Raw genomic sequence first — 17,723 nt, 5'->3', positions numbered from 1 at the left:
ACTGTGAAACCTTCTCTGGCTCACCTACTTGAGATACAATAGTGAAAAAAGCAATTATATGGGCGTACCACAGCTAATTTACAAGAATTCAACCATATCCTCTGCAGTATCCCAAATGCAACAGACAAGGAACAGATGACCAAGCTTGGAACCGTTGGGGGAAAATGTGTGAATGGTATTAAGGGATTCCCAATCACTGACAAAGAGGTGAAACACACTGTCAGGTGACCAGGCAAGAACACACTAATGACTTGGTCTAAACCTTAAAGGAGACATTTAGTAAGAACTACAGAGCAATACAAACCAAAAACCAAACCCACTGCCATTGAGTCGATTCTGACTCATAGCGACCTTATAGGACAGAGTAGAACTGCCCCATAGAGTTTACAAGGAGCGCCTGGCAGATTTGAACTGCTGACCTCTTGGTTAGCAGCTATAGCACTAAGCCACCAGGGTTTCCTACAGGGCAATAGTGACTGTCAAAGAGATAGAGAAACTGACACTGGGATGCAAACACAAAACTTCACGGACAATTTAAGAGCTATTCAAGGAGAATTTGTAATATAAATTTTACTTTAGTGCTTAAGTTAACATAAGCACTAAAAAATGCAATCTCTTGTATGACACAGTGAGATGGGTGAATCGACAGCTGGATTGAAGTCCCCCCTGTGTCTTGGCAGCTTCCCACGACCCTTTCTGTTTGTAAATGGCTCCTCCTTAGTTGCACAATGACAACAGCATCAACTTCCTTTGTTACTGTGTCTCTCTGATAGAAGGGAGTGGGCAACCAAGGACTGGATGTTGGGTTGTCAATTCCTCCTGAAGCAAGTATGATAAATGCTACTGTGTGATTTGGATGTAATCTGGGGGGAGGGGTGAAGAAGCTGTCAGAGAAGGCTTCCTGGAGGAAGTGGGAATTGGCCAGTTTGGAGGAACAGAGGAGGGAAAGGGAGTTCCAGGTAGAAGGAGCTGTATAAAGGCTCAGAGGCATGGCAGGGGAGCCACATGTAGCTCAGTATGGCTGGAACTTGGAGCATGAGGGGGGAAATGCCAAGAGATAAAGAGGCAACATGCTAGCAAGGTTGGCAGGGGGCAGCTTATGACTTTGTTAGTACTTTGCAAATACTGTTTGGGCATTGTCCTGCGGGCAACAGGTAGCCACAGGAAGCTCCTAGCAGAAGAATGACAGGAACAGGCTTGCCTGTCAAACACTGAGAAATTCTACTCCAAATCTAAGTCAGACAGAGGAACACAAGGAGGTGCTAAAGGGAGGCCAGTGTGAATAGAGGGAAGACAGCTATGGTTTGGGTGCCCTGCCCTCTTTTCCTGCTTCCTTCCTGCAGGTGGCCACCACCCACTAGCTGCCCAGGATCCCCAAGGCAATATCTCTCCCAGGATTCTGCTCCCTGAACCAACAGGCTTTTAACTTCTCAGCCTACTCCGGCACTCATTTACCCAAGGAGAATGTAGTAAGTGCATACCACGTGGAAGGCACTCAGTGATCTCTGCTGATAAAGATATGTTTTAGCCCAGTTCCTCCAGGCCCTGTTTTCTGCTAAAGAATGGCTAACAAAGGGACAAGCTGGAACACTGGCCTATCTAAGGCACTTACCTGTGTTCTTGTTTTGGCTCCATTGCTTAACTTTCCTGGGCCTCAGTTTCCTTATACAGAAAATAAATGAGATGGTCTAGCTCACTGTTTCCCAGTCCCGGGGGTTACTGAACTCTTTGTGTCCTCAGAGGCAGCACCTAAGAGCTGTTCTCGGTATTAAGGCTAATAGAAGTCACATATGCAAAGGCGGGATGGCTTCACACCACCACTCTATAACGAAAGCATTATGTGGTTTGTTTTTCTCTTAGATTCTGGCAGGAATTATTGGGTAATGCTGGTTACATCCTGTTGATCAGAACTTCTAGTTGGCAGTCATACATATCTGATTAACAAAAAAGGAAAATGAATTCTTTTCTTAAAATGTCGTATTTGTTTTGATAAAAATATTTCAAAACAGGGACATGGTGAAAAGACTAGGGATTAAGAGGCTAGCTAAGATTCCCTTCCAGCTCGGAAATTCCTGAGATTCTAAGCTGGTAAACGAGGTTAGGTAGATGTGTGCTATTGTTACATGAGAATTTTAAAGGGAGATGTCTGTAATCTAACAATAAAGACTAATGGTGAAAATTCCTAAGGAAATTTGGAGAGGTCAGAATTTTGAGGTCATCCTTCCAATCATAATGATAACCTCCTACCTCAGGCCTCAGGAGTACAGCTTCAAGAACACCTATCACTATTGTGAAATTTAGCGCAGACTAGGCATAAAATGCTTTAATGCTTTGGTAGTACCTTCACTGGAGTCCTTGAATGGTACAAGTGGTCAACCTTTGAAAGGTTGGCAGTTCGAACCTACCCACAGTTGCTTTGGAAGAAAGGCCTGGCAATCTGCTTCTGAAAGGTCACAGTCTTGAAAGCCATATGGAACAACAAAGTTGTACTCTGACACACACAGGTTGCGAGTCAGAATTGACTGCACAGAAACTGTTTTTTTTTTAAGTTTTCACTGACATGGAAGTAGGCAGCCCCTCTGACAGGCCTTGCGCCCAGAGATTTCAGGGAATGCAAAGCTTTGAGAAGTCTTCTTACATGTTTTCCTCAGAGACTGCAGCTTTCTACCTTTCCCTTCCACTGGTTTTAAATCTTAAACCTTAGACAAGCTGAACCTAGGGGACAAGCCCAGACGACCCCCTTTCCTAGGCCTCCCTGTGATCTCTGCTTGTCAACTCCACCATTGTGATTAGCCCTGTACTATGTCTCAGAGATGGCTTGGCAGAGGCTGGCTGGGGAGTAGGGATAGTTATGCCACAGCCTCATCACAGGAGCCCCTGCAGGTGGCACAAGACCAAAAAGGTCTTAGTACACGTAGCTTTGCAAGGGCATTGGGAATGAGGCTCTAAAGCCTCACTCTGCAAGGTAGAGGGAAGAGGGGGGAACAGAACAGCTATTTCCAGATACCCTGGATAATCTGGTGGTACCGGGGAGATTTTTTGATAACTTTGGCTTCAGTCAGCAACCAGAATATTTTATTGCAAAATTTGAATATGATAATATCAAAGTATAATGAAATCCTTGTTCAAGGGGTGTTATGAACTGCATTGTACCCCCCCCCCAAATATGTGTTGGCGTCTTGACCCCATACCTGTGGATGTAATCCTATTTGGAAACAGGGTTTTCTTTGTTATGTTAATGAGACTATCAGTGCAGGGTGTATCCTAAACCTAATCACTTCTGATCAATATAAAGAATAACAAAGACACAGAGACAAGCAAGCACAGATTGGGAAGATAGATGCCACGTTAAGATCGCAGATCACCAAGGAACCACAAAACACTGGGGCTACAGAAGCTGGAAGAGACAAGGATTTTTCCCCTAAGCCAACAGACAGGAAGAGCCTTCCCCTAGAGCTGGTGCCCTGAATTCGGACTTCTATCTAGTCTCCTAAACTGTGAGAAATTTAATTTTTGCTCTTTAAAGTTACCCACTTTAGTATTTCTGTTACAGCAGTACTGAGAAACTAAGACAAGGGGTTTTCAAATAGAGCCAAGATATGACCTCAATACCTTGTACTGCCTTCAAATCTGCCAGATATTTTCCCCTTGGAAGATCCCCCTCATGCCTCTCCCGAAAAGATTTCATCTGCAGTTTTCTAACCCTGTGATCTTAGGGTTGGTAAAGGGACTTCTGACTTAACCCATTAATCAGATTAGGAAAGGTGTTCTAATGCTGAGGCAGGACAGCAACAGCTTGGGGTGAAGTAACCTGCGTCTAAAATATGTTGCCACGCTCTTGTCTGAAGATGGAGAAGAGAGCACAGGTTCAGGGAGGGTACCCTGTCTTAAGACTCAACCTTGTAAGACGAAAAGTGGAATCTATTGGAGCCTGGCCAGCTTCCAAGGCAGGAATCAGCTTGGCAGGCCTCTGCCTAGTCTGTAACATGCCCTTCAGCAAGAGGAAACTGAGGCATTCACACTTTCGTGGAGGACACCAGGATCCTACAGAGAGAAACTGAGCTGCGGACACAGCACCCCCCAGCAACCGAGTCAAAAACAGCACCACCCAGCAACCGAGTTAAAAACAGACACCCCGGGCCAGAGGAGCCACGCCCGCCCACTTCCGCCTTCTTCCCGCGGCCCCGCGCTCCAGCTGTGCCTCCGCAGTGAGTGACGGGGCTGCGAGCCGGCGCAGTGCGGGGGTCACAGGCTGCCTAGTGCCGCACGGTCGTCGCTTTCCTTAGCGTTGGTCCGGGAGAAGGAAAGATGGTGCTGGATCTGGATTTGTTTCGGGTGGATAAAGGAGGAGACCCAGCTCTTATCCGAGAGACGCAGGAAAAGCGCTTCAAGGACCCGAGACTAGTGGACCAGCTGGTGAAGGCGGACAGCGAGTGGCGACGATGTAAGTACTGGGACGCATGGGGTACCCCTCTGATTCTAAGCCCAGTTTCATCTCTCATCTCGTTACTGCCCCTGAGGCCACAGCTTCCACCCCTCGTCAGACCTTCTGCGAAGTTGCGGTGGTTCCGAGGCTCTCCATTTACTCCCAAACACGAGCGAGGACCTGCCCATTTTTATCCTTCCGCCGGGCGGTGGCGGTCCCTTCCGCGCGTGCTCAGTGCGGGTCTCTGCTTTTGGGTCTGGGAAGGAACAGGAGTATGTTCATCAAAAACTGTCAAGCTGTCCTGCCAGATGTGTAGCTAAAAAAAATCCAGGGCGGGAGGTTTGGGGTGTTTTTGTTTTTGTTTTAACGTTCATCTTTGGACACCTCTGGTATTTTTCTCATCTTCAGCAAGGGCAGAGTCTTCTCCCTTTATTTTGATAGAGTCAGAGGCTTCAGCCTGAGACTGGATCACATCTACAACACAATAGGTTCACTTCACTCAAATTGGAAGCATCTGGGGACTTTGGAGGCCGTTCGTGGTTAAAAACGTTGCTCCCGAGATTTTGGGAAGGCCATCCCCCTGATCTGTGGGCATGCATTTAAGAATCAAGAGAAGCCTTTTCTGTGGTAGAGCAGACAGAGGATGTGTGTTGGGGGGGGGGGTATAATGAGGCAAGCAAAAGTTTGTAATTGAGGCTGTTTATTTGTGATTTGCAGAAGTTCTCTGCAAAAGACATTGGGCTAGAACCTGGAACCGGTCAGGGCATCTTACATGAAGCTCAATAAAACCATAAAGCATTGGCAGAAGTGGTTACTGGTTGGCTAGATGCTGTCAAGGCTGATTCATTCTGTCTGATGCAATAGGTCTGCAACCAGCAGAAAACCAAGTTTATGACACCATGCTGCAAAGGCAGTTGCTGTCTAAGAGTACGATGGATTTATATTAGGAAAATTGATTTTTCTAAATTTATAAGGGTGGTGGGCGCCAAGAAACTATTTGTTTAACTCAGTTGTCAACTGATTCTCTGTGTCTCAGTCACTCTAATGTGGTAGTTTGTTTAATTGTAAGAACCCACATATGAATCTGAAGTTTTGCATTGCAATGAAATTAAATTTTGCTCCATTTTATATCTAGGAAAAAACTAGACTAGGCACTATTGTGTTGAATTAGAAGTCAGGAATATCAAATTATTATTTAATCAATCCAGCTGCTGAATGACTTTGAATGTATTAGCTAATTCTTAAGCCTTTAACAAGTGGGTATGTGGTGAGGAGGAGGAGTTCTTTGGGGACAAGGATTGTGTTTTATTAATCTGTATATCCCCAGTACTTAGCACAGCACCTGGTCATTGGTAAGGGCTTGATAAAGGTTTGTTGAATGCATGGATATCTCCTGTGTTCAGGGCACTTTGCACTTCTTCGTGAAAAGCACAGTTTATGTGGTTTATTTTCAATGCATCTATTAATTTTATTCTTTTGTATTTGGTAGTCCTTACTACTATTTTCTTTGCTTCCAAAGAGAGTTCATGATTTTTCCCAAGTTACTGGCTGCCCAGCTGGAACATTGGGAGATCTTGTATCGAGGTTCTTTCTCATCTGAACCTCAGATCAGAGGATGGGGTTCGTCTACCAATGGCTGCAAACAAGGACTTGTAACTCGGGGCCACATTAAGAGCTCAGAGCATGCACTCTGACTGAGGACACAGAGAGCTTCCCAAGGCCCTCCGTTACAACGCACCTATTTGTCTGCCTGTAGACTTCCAAAGTGCGCTAGGGCTCTTTGTAGAACACAAGAGGCTGATAGAACACCACACTGGAGTTTACCACAACTCTTCTTTACTCCAGGGAATATCAATCGAAATTGTTGTTTCCTGTTAGCCCTACTGCCCATGCCTTAAGCCAGACCATCATTATTGATCTCTGCAGTTGGAATCCAGCTTTTCTAACTGCCTGCAGTCTCACCCTAGTCTCACTCAGTGCGAGGCCACATGCCAGGGAGTGTGATCTTTCTGGAATGCAAGTCTAGTTTCACTTTCAGGCTTCAGTCTTTGAGTAGTGCTCATATCTTAGGGAACCTGCTCCTTGGAAACTATGTGGGGCAGTTCTACTCTGTCCTATAGGGTCGCTAGAAGTCGGAATCAACTCGACGGCACTGGGTACTGGGGTTTTCATATCTTAAACCAGCACTATCCAGTGGAAATAGAATGCAAGCCACACTTATAATTGTAAATTTTCTCGTAGCCGCTTTTAAAAAGTAAAGAGAAACACATGAAATTAATTTTAGTAATATATTTTATTTAACCTAAAAAACCAAACCCGTTGCCCTCGAGTCAATTCCAACTCACAGCAACCCTATAGGACAGGGTGGAACTGCCCCATGGGGTTTCCAAAGAGCGCCTGGTAGATTGAAGTAGTCGACCTTTTGGTTAGCAGCTGTAACTCTTTACCACTACACCACCAGTATTTAACCCAGTATATCAAAAACTGCATTTTCAATGTATTATCAACATAAAATAATTATTGAGCTATTTTACATTTTTTTGGTACAAATCTTCAAAATCAGTGTATATGTGTTTTACATTTGCAGCACCTCTCAATTCAGACTAGCCTTGTTTCAAATGCTTGTGGCTAGTGGCTGTCAGACCGTGCAGCCTTCAAGCATAAAAATCCAAAATTTTTAACATGATGTACAAAGTCTCCCATGCCTTTCTAGCCTCATCTTCTACCACTCTTCCACATAGGCCCTTCTGTCTTTATTCTGGCCTTGTTATGCTACTTATTACACTCTTTCACACACTGCAGTGACTTGCCTCTTCCTGGAATATTCCTTATCAGGGTGCTGCCCTACTTCCATCTACCCTCTTTCCCACCCAGCTCTGTTCCCATGGCACTACCTCATTTGTTCAGTGCTCTCCATATGTTAGGGGCCCTGGTGGTGCAACAATTAAGTACTAGGTTGGCGGTTCGAACCCACCAAGCCACTCCATGGGAGGAAGACTTGGCGATCTGCTTCTGTAAAGATTACAGCCAAGAAAACCTTTTGGGGCAGTTCTACTCTGTAACATGGGGTTGCTGTGTGTTGGCGTCAACTCAGCGACACCCAGCAACAACAGCAGCTCTATATATGACTTCATACATCGCCGATATGGCATTTGTACTGTTTTTATATACACTGTCCCACAATTTTCTGTTTTCTTTGAGATATTGTAAAAATGGTGTGGAGGCGCTATCTGACCTCTAACTTCACAAGGGAGAAAGAGAATCAAGATCAGGAGCCCAAGGCTGATTCCTATGAGGCAGAGGTCAGACGTGCCTCTTCTCTCCACCATCTTTACTAACTCTGACACCACCCAGCCCTCCCACGGTACTCTCTCCTTCTCTGCTGGGTTCGACAATTCATTGCAGTGGCCATACAGACAATTCTCATGATTTTGGGGTTTTATTGGGGAAGTAACAGGTTACAGCTCAGGCTCAGGAACACTCAAGGATACAGTTCTGCCATCAGGACACGCTCTTCCCAGCCATGCTCACAGGCACTCCTCTCCCTGGCCCTAGGCCTCTTCCCAAAGGCACACAGCTCGCTTCGTGGGCCAGGAAGCCCACCATGCCATCTCCTGCTACCAGGTCTCTGCTGTCACTGCTTCTCACCATCTTCAGGGTTACAGCTCACTCTCTATCTCAGCCTCCTGCTTCCAGGAGCTTCTCAGCACGGGAATCCCAGGTCCAAAGGATGTGCTGGCTCCTGGCTGTTCCTCCTTGGTGGTAGTGGGGCCTTCTTCCCACCTCTAGGTGGTTCATTTTAAGCCCAGCAGGATGGCAAAACTGACCGGTCCCTTTGGTGGGTTACAATTACCCATTCACACAGTCCCACGCCATCTCTTGGGTGAGAGTTAGAAGACCATGGCTAAAAAAGGCCACACAAAAGTGATCTATGGCACTACAAATATGGATACAGTAAAGTGCACAAATCTTAATGTACAGATTGATGAATTTTAAAAAAGACACCCATGTAACTACTACCCAGATCAAGACCTAAGACATTTGTAGAACCCCAGCAGGGTCCCCTCCTAGTCAGTCCCCCCTCCAAAGATAACCATATTCTGACTTCTATCACCATAACTTACTTTTGCCTGATTTTGCCTTTCATGTAAATGGATTTATATAATGTATAGTTTTATATATGACTTCTTTCTCAAAATTATGTCTGTAAGATTCATTCATATTGTTATGTGTAGCATTTGTTAGTTTTTTTTATTGCTGTACAGTACTCCATTATGTAAATATACCACTCAGTTCCTCTGTTGATGGACATTTGGGTTGTTACCAGTTTGAGGGTATTATAAATATGCCACTGTTAACACTCTTACCTGTGTCTTTTGCAAAAGTGAACACTCATTTCTGTTGAGTATAAATCCAGGAGTAGAATTGCTGGGTCATACATAGGGTAGGCACGTTTAGATTTAGCAGATATTGCCAAATAGTTTCCCAAAGTGGTTGTATCAATTGATACCCCACCTGCAATGTGTAAGAGTTCTGGTTTCTCTAAACCCTTGCCAATGGTTGGTATTGGCAGTCTTTGTAATTTTAGCCATTCTGGTGGTATCTCCTTGTGGTTTTAATTTGCATTTTTCTGATGACTAAATATAGTGAGCAAATTTTCATATCCTAACTGGCATTGCAACAGCCTGTTTTGAGAATTGGCTGTTCAAACCTTTTGCCAAATTTTTATTTGATTTTCATTTTCTTATTGATTTGTAGGAGTTGTTTATGTATTCTGGATATAAGATGAATGTCAGGTATATGTACAGATACATGTCTTCTCCCAGTCTATAACTTGCCTTTTTACTCTTTTCAGTCTTTTGATGAATAAAACTTCTTAATTTTAATGAATTCTAATTTAATAAAATTTAACTTATTGATCTTTTATAATTTGTGCTTCTCATGTTCTGTTGAAGAAATCTTTTTGTATCCCAAGATCCTGAAGAGATTGTCCAATTTATACTTCTGAAAGTTTTATTACCTCACCTTTCACATTAAGATCTATCATTGATTTCACATTACTTTTGGTGTATGGTGTGAGATACGGATTGGAGTTAATTTTTTAATATCAGGATTCAGTTGTTCATAATAAAAATACAGCAAACTAGGAGCAGAAGAGAACTTTCTTAATCTGACAATGGTATTTACCAAAAACTCCGTAGCTACCATCATTCTTTTTTTTTTTTTTAATAATTTTTATTGAGCTTTAGGTGAACGTTTACAAATCAAATCAGTCTGTCACATATAAGCTTATATACACCTTACTCCATACTCCCACTTACTCTCCCCCTATTGAGTCAGCCCTTCCAGTCTCTCCTTTTGTGACAATTTTGCCAGTTGCTAACCCTCTCTACCCTCCTGTCTCCCCTCCAGACAGGAGATGCCAACACAGTCTCAAGTGTCCACCTGATACAAGTAGCTCACTCTTCATCAGCATCTCTCTCCAACCCATTGTCCAGTCCCTTCCATGTCTGATGAGTTGTCTTTAGGAATGGTTCCTGTCCTGGGCCAATAGAAGGTTTGGGCACCATGACTGCTGGGATTCCTCTAGTCTCAGTCAGACCATTAAGTCTGGTCTTTTTTTGAGAATTTGGGGTCTACATCCCACTAGTCTCCTGCTCCTTGGGGGTTCTCTGTTGTGCTCCCTGTCAGGGCAGTCATCGGTTGTGGCCAGGCACCATCTAGTTCTTCTGGTCCCAGGATGATGTAAGTCTCTGGTTCATGTGGCCCTTTCTGTCTCTTGGGCTCATAGTTATCATGTGACCTTGGTGTTCTTCATTCTCCTTTGATCCAGGTGGGTGGAGACCAATTGATGCATCTTAGATGGCCGCTTGTTAGCATTTAAGACCCCAGACGCCACATTTCAAAGTGGGATGCAGAATGTTTTCATAATAGAATTATTTTGCCAATTGACTTAGAAGTCCCCTTAAGCCATAGTCCCCAAACCCCCACCCTTGCTCTGCTGACCTTTGATGCATTCAGTTTATCCCGGAAACTTCTTTGCTTTTGGTCCAGTCCAGTTGAGCTGACCTTCCGTGTATTGAGTGTTGTCCTTCCTTTCACCTAAAGTAGTTCTTATCTACTAAGTAATCAGTAAATAGCCCTCTCCCACCCTCCCTCCCTCCCCCCCGTAACCACAAAAGTATGTGTTCTTCTCAGTTTATACTGTTTCTCAAGATCTTATAATAGTGGTCTTATATAATATTTGTCCTTTTGCCTCTGACTAATTTCACTCGGCATAATGCCTTCCAGGTTCCTCCATGTCACGAAATGTTTCACAGATTCGTCACTGTTCTTTATCAATGAGTAGTATTCCATTGTGTGACTATACCACAATTTATTTAACCATTCATCCGTTGATGGACACCTGGGTTGCTTCCAGCTTTCTGCTATTGTAAACAGAGCTGCAATAAACATGGGTGTGCATATATCTGTTCGTGTGAAGGCTCTTATTTCTCTAGGGTATATTCCGAGGAGTGGGATTTCTGGGTTATATGGTAGTTCTATTTCTAACTTTTTAAGAAAACGCCAGGTAGATTTCCAAAGTGGTTGTACCATTTTACATTCCCACCAGCAGTGTATAAGAGTTCCAGTCTCTCCGCAGCCTCTCCAACATTTATTATTTTGTGTTTTTTGGATTAATGCCAGCCTTGTTGGAGTGAGATGGAATCTCATCGTAGTTTTAATTTGCATTTCTCTAATGGCTAATGATCGAGAGCATTTTCTCATGTATCTGTTAGCTGCCTGAATATCTTCTTTAGTGAAGTGTGTGTTCATATCCTTTGCCCACTTCTTGATTGGGTTGTCTTTTCGTGGTTGAGTTTTAACAGAATCATATAGATTTTAGAGATCAGGCACTGGTCAGAGATGTCATAGCTGAAAATTCTTTCCCAGTCTGTAGGTGGTCTTTTTACTCTTTTGGTGAAGTCTTTAGATGAGCATAGGTGTTTGATTTTTAGGAGCTCCCAGTTATCTGGTTTCTCTTCGTCATTTTTGGTAATATTTTGTATTCTGTTTATGCCTTGTATTAGGGCTCCTAGGGTTGTCCCTATTTTTTCTTCCGTGATCTTTATCGTTTTAGTCTTTATGTTTAGGTCTTTGGTCCACTTGGAGTTAGTTTTTGTGCTTGGTGTGACGTATGGATCCTGTTTCATTTTTTTGCAAATGGATATCCAGTTATGCCAGCACCATTTGTTAAAAAGACTATCTTTTCCCCAATTAACTGACACTGAGCCTTTGTCAAATATCAGCTGCTCATATGTGGATGGATTTATATCTGGGTTCTCAATTCTGTTCCATTGGTCTATGTGCCTGTTGTTGTACCAATACCAGGCTGTTTTGACTAATGTGGCTGTATAATGTGTTCTAAAATCAGGTAGAGTGAGGCCTCCCACGTTGTTCTTCTTTTTCAGTAATGCTTTACTTATCGGAGGCTTCTTTCCCTTCCATATGAAGTTGGTGATTTGTTTCTCCATCACATTAAAAAATGTCATTGGAATTTGGATCGGAAGTGCATTGTATGTATAGATGGCTTTTGGTAGAACAGACATTTTTACTATGTTAAGTCTTCCTATCCATGAGCAAGGTATGTTTTTCCACTTAAGTAGGTCCTTTTTAGTTTCTTGCAGTAGTACTTTGTAGTTTTCTTTGTATAGGTCTTTTACATCTTGGTAAGAGTTATTCCTAAGTATTTTATCTTCTTGGGGGCTACTGTGAATGGTATTGATTTGGTGATTTCCTCTTCGATATTCTTTTTGTTGATGTAAAGGAATCCCAGTGATTTTTGTATGTTTATCTTATAACCTGAGACTCTGCCAAACTCTTCTATTAGTTTCAGTAGTTTTCTGGAGGATTTCTTAGGGTTTTCTGTGTATAAGATCATGTCATCTGCAAATAGAGATAATTTTACTTCCTCCTTGCCAATCTGGATGCCCTTTATTTCTTTGTCTAGCCTAATTGCTCTGGCTAGGACCTCTAGCACAATGTTGAATAAGAGTGGTGATAAAGGGCATCCTCGTCTGGTTCCCGTTCTCAAGGGAAATGCTTTCAGGCTCTCTCCATTTAGAGTGATGTTGGCTGTTGCCTTTGTATAGTTGCCCTTTATTATGTTGAGGAATTTTCCTTCAATTCCTATTTTGGTGAGAGTTTTTATCATAAATGGGTGTTGGACTTTGTCAAATGCCTTTTCTGCATCAATTGATAAGATCATGTGGTTTTTGTCTTTTGTTTTATTTATATGGTGGATTACATTAATGGTTTTTCTAATATTAAACCAGCCTTGCATACCTGGTATAAATCCCACTTGGTCGTGGTAGATTATTTTTTTGATATGTTGTTGAATTCTATTGGCTAGAATTTTGTTGAGGATTTTTGCATCTATGTTCATGAGGGATATAGGTCTGTAATTTTCTTTTTTTTGTGATGTCTTTACCTGGTTTTGGTATCAGGGATATGGTGGCTTCCTAGAATGAGTTAGGTAGTATTCCATCATTTTCTATGCTTTGAAATACCTTTAGTAGTAGTGGTGTTAATTTTTCTCTGAAAGTTTGGTAGAACTCTGCAGTAAAGCCATCCAGGCCAGGGCATTTTTTTGTTGGGAGTTTTTTGATTACCGTTTCAATCTCTTTTTTTGTTATGAGTCTATTTAGTTGTTCTACTTCTGATTGTGTTAGTTTAGGTAGGTAGTGTTTTTCTAGGAATTCATCCATTTCTTCTAGGCTTGCAAATTTGTTAGAGTACATTTTTTCGTAATAATCTGATATGATTCTTTTAATTTCAGTTGGGTCTGTTGTGATGTGGCCCTTCTCGTTTCTTATTCGGGTTATTTGTTTCCTTTCCTGTATTTCTTTAGTCAGTCTGGCCAATGGTTTATCAATTTTGTTAATTTTTTCAAAGAACCAGCTTTTGGCTTTGTTAATTCTTTCAGTTGTTTTTCTGTTCTCTCATTTAGTTCAGCTCTAATTTTTATTATTTGTTTTCTTCTGGTGCCTGATGGATTCTTTTGTTGCTCACTTTCTATTTGTTCAAGTTGTAGGGACAGTTCTCTGATTTTGGCTCTTTCTTCTTTTTGTATGTGTGCATTTATCGATATAAATTGACCTCTGAGCACTGCTTTTGCTGTGTCCCAGAGGTTTTTATAGGAAGTGTTTTCATTCTCGTTGCATTCTATGAATTTCTTTATTCCCTCCTTGATGTCTTCTATAACCCAGTCTTTTTTTAGCAGCGTATTGTTCAGTTTCCAAGTATTTGATTTCTTTTCCCTAATTTTTCTGTTATTGATTTCCACTTTTATGGCCTTATGGTCTGAGAAGATGCTTTGTAATATTTCGATGTTTAGGATTCTGCAAAGGTTTGTTTTATTACCTAATACGCTAGAGAATGTTCCATGTGCGCTAGAAAAAAAGTATACTTTGCAGCTGTTGGATGGAGTGTTCTGTATAAGTCAATGAGGTCAAGTTGCTACCGTCATTCTTAATGATGAAATGTTGAATGTTTCCCCCGAGGCTAGGAACAAGACTAAGGTGTTCACTGTCACCACTTCTATTCAGTATTGTGCTGGAGGTTCTAGACTGTATGATAAATTCTGTCTTAATTACCTAGTGCTGCCATAGCAAAATACCACACGTGGATGGCTTTAAAGAACAGAAATGCATTTCCTCAAAGTTCTAGAGGTGAGAACTTCAAACTCAGGATGTTAACAGGGTTAGACTCTGTCACCCCTAAGGGAAGATCGTTGTCTCTTTTAGCTTCTGTAGCCTCCAGTGGTCCTTGACAGCCTTTGGCTGCTTGTAGATGTATCTTCACATGGCATCTGTTTCCGTGTGTGTGTGTGTGTGTGTGTGTGTGTGTATCTCCTTATGTCTGTTTTCCTTTTTTATAAGACTTCACTCAGAAGGGATTAGGACCCGCTCTACTTCAGTATGGTTTCATTACCCATACTGTATAATGGATTTCATTTTCATAACATATTTCACAATTCATAATGTATTTCACAAGAAGTACATTTTAGGGTACACAATTTAATTTGTAACATAAGGCAAGAAAAAGGAGGAAGAGATTGGAAAGGAAGAAGTGAAACTGCTGCTATAAGCAGATAACTTGATTGTGTTTGTAGAATCTGAACTATTAAAAATAAATTTGGCCAGATCACTGGGTACAAGTCAATATACAGAATCAGTGGTATTTTATGTATAAGTAACAACTAAAAACCACTGGATACCTTGAATAAAATTAATAGATGATGTTCAAGACCCATGTACTGAAAACTTCAAAACATTGCTGAGAGAAATAATGAATTACCTAAATAAATGCAGGGGTATAGTATATCCAGTGACTGAAACATTCAGCAATTTTATAATATTGTTTTTTAACTGTCTATTTTGTTTTCTTATTTTCTTTCATATCCCCAACACATGGCACAGTACCTTGCGGATAGGAAGGGCTCAGTAGTTTTTTTTTTTTTAAACTTTTAATTATAGATTCACAGAAAGTTGCAGAAACAGTACACAGAGGTCCTACACCCAGTTTCCCCAGTGGTAACATCTTACACAACTGCAGTACAGTATCAAAACCAAGAAATAGACATTACTCCAGTCCACATACCTTATTCAGATTTCACCCATTTTACATGCATTCGTGTGTGTGTGTGCACGCACACAGTTTTATCACATGTAGATTTGTGCAACCACCACTACAAACAAGAAGCAGAACTATTCCACCCACAAAGATCCCTCTTAGCTATGCTTTTATCGTCACAAAAATGTAACTGTTTTAGCATAGAGATGTAGCAACCAAGTTCAAGGGAAGAGAAACTTGAGTGCCTTCTTTCTAGATTCCAGTGCACACCAAGTAGTTTCTCTAAGTGAGTTTTAATTTAGTGAGGTTACAGTTACTTTAGTATTTTCCATTGCCTTTCCCTTTCCCTATCTAACACCTGGCAGCCACCAATCTGTACTCCATCTGCATAATCTTGTCAATGTGAATATGTGAGTGAGAAGGTAGTTTATCATTTCGTGTGGAAGTTTAGCTAAAGAGCTATCAAAGAGGGGAACTGATTGGCTGACTAAGTGCAGCCTTAGAGAGTAGCTGTTATCTAGGGGCTGTCTCATTTCTAGGCATCAGTTTCATCTGTCGAAGGCTTGATTTTTACCATATTGCCCCTAATGCCTAGATTCAAGAGGTCCAATTTTTGCTAATCAGAGTTATAAAGGACTGATGAACCACATATCTGTATGATAATTGGGGCCAGAATGCTGATGTTGGCTGATCACTGTACTCTCTTCCCAAATGAAACTAAATTATTCTCAAGGCTGCCAGAGCATTGGGTCAGAGGAAAGGAAATAACTGTTACGTAACCATTTTTAGCGTAGAGAGGTAGCAACCAAGCCCATGGGAATAGAAACATGACTGCCCTCTTTCTAGATTCCAGTGCACACCAAGTAGTTTCTCTAAATGAGTTTTAATATAATTGTGTAGGTTACAGTTACAGTATTTGCTAGGTTTCTCAGTTTTCTCTTATTAGCATGTGTTATACTCAATCTGCAGTGTTATTGTCCAGGTTTTGTTACTTTTTAATTTCAGCCTCAGGGTACCCTTTTCCTTGTTCCCAAATGTGGATACCCTAAAGTATCCACCAATATACACCAACTAAATTTGGGACTCTCAAGCTATAAGATTTCACAGCTTCATAAGGCAGATCCTTTAGATCTCCCTGCAGTTTGGCCTTGAGCTGAGATAAGAACTAAGGAGCCATAATTAAGAGATGGGAGTATCTTGACTGTGTGCATTTCCTTGGTATATTCTTGGATTCTTTATTTGCAGGCAGATTTCGGGCAGACAACTTGAACAAGCTGAAGAACCTATGCAGCAAGACAATTGGAGAAAAGATGAAGGTAAGAACTTGGTAACGGCCATTTGAGAGCTTGAGCAGAGGTATTTGATCTTGGTCTTTTTTTTTTTTTAGCTAACAGGCACATAATTTCTAGTTGAGTGTCTGATTCTATGAGATACTGAATGTCTTACCAAAGAGAGAAAATTATTAAAGAGAATGAAAGCAAGAACTAAGAGGTATTTTCAGAGGTTGGGAAGTCCATCTTCTGCCCTTCAGTATCATTCCCACATTAGTTATTTATTGTCTGTTCTGTTCTTGTTATAGGAATATAGGTTCTGCTAGTAATCACTTCCAATTATTTCTTGCACTCTACACATGGTGCCAGAAAGAGCAGATATGGAGTTTAGATCCCACCTTGTCCTCCTGTTGCCTCTGTGACTTTAAGCAAGTTAACTTCTGAGGCTCAGTCTTCTAATCTATAAAATGTCAATACTAACACTCACCTAACCAGAAAAAAAAAAAACCATTGTTGTCGAGTCAGTTCCAACTCGTAGGGACCCTATCGGACAGAGTAGAACTGCCCCATAGGGTTTCCAAGGAGCGGCTGGTGAATTCGAACTGCCGACCTTTATGGTTAGTAATCGAGCTCTTAACCACTGCACCACCAGGGCTCCACATGTAGAATAGTGAGAGCTAAATTTTTAAATGTGGAGAACCGGACACAATGCCTAGAACACTGTAGTCACTCCACAGGTGTGTGACGATGGATGGTGATGAGCGTTCCTGGCTTCGTCAGAAGTCCTTCGGATGCCTGAAGGGTGTTAAACGTCAGCTTAGCTTCTGCCTTGGTGTCCAGAATAGTTCGTGATTTTCACCTTTCTTCAAAAATACCTTTTTAGTGCCTTAATCACTTCTGAAGAATATATTTAATGCACTGTGCAATCTGTATCGTATTTAAGTTGTAAAGCTTGAAAATAAATAACACCAAAAAAAAAAAAAATCAACTTTTGGAACCTGAACCGGTAAAGAACATAACACACAGGATCACCTTGAGACTCTAGCACCTTACACTTCACTTCTGCCTCCTGCTCTAATAGTCTGCATCCTGCTGGTTGTATTTTGTTACACTTTCAGCTTGTGACTTATTGTGGAATTGGTAATCATATAGTTTTCTTCCAGTCGGACCCTGGATGCTTAACCATTTGCATGTCAGAGGTCCCTGCCCACGTGTTCTTTGCAGCATCTATATAGATAGTGCCGGTGGGTGTTTTTTTGTAGCAAGAAGATGAGAGTGAGTGTTTTCATTTGTTTTCTGTAACACTCTTAGACCAACTTTACTGCTAACCCTGCAGGGAGTGTTCTATACCACTTTAAAGTATTCAAGGAGCCCTGGTGGCACAGTGGTTAAGAGCTCGGCAGCTAACCAAA

The 17,723-nt window shown here is 41.7% G+C and overlaps 1 protein-coding gene across 1 annotated transcript in view; it reads left to right on the top strand.

The window, feature by feature from the left end:
* Positions 1–4,166: 4,166 nt before the first annotated feature.
* Positions 4,167–17,723, top strand: part of SARS1 (seryl-tRNA synthetase 1) — a 29,635-nt gene continuing 16,078 nt past the window's right edge. Inside the window, exons 1-2 of the mRNA XM_049880171.1 lie at positions 4,167–4,444; positions 16,286–16,356. Coding sequence (XP_049736128.1) covers positions 4,309–4,444; positions 16,286–16,356 — 207 coding nt within the window. The 5' untranslated portion in view covers positions 4,167–4,308. The remainder of the gene's footprint in view (positions 4,445–16,285; positions 16,357–17,723) is intronic.

The sequence above is a fragment of the Elephas maximus genome, chromosome 3, assembly GCF_024166365.1.
Source record: "Elephas maximus indicus isolate mEleMax1 chromosome 3, mEleMax1 primary haplotype, whole genome shotgun sequence".
Classification (NCBI taxonomy): Eukaryota; Metazoa; Chordata; class Mammalia; order Proboscidea; family Elephantidae; genus Elephas; species Elephas maximus.
The sequence above is the reverse complement of the archived record's forward strand: the minus strand, read 5'-3'. Positions and strand labels throughout refer to the sequence as shown.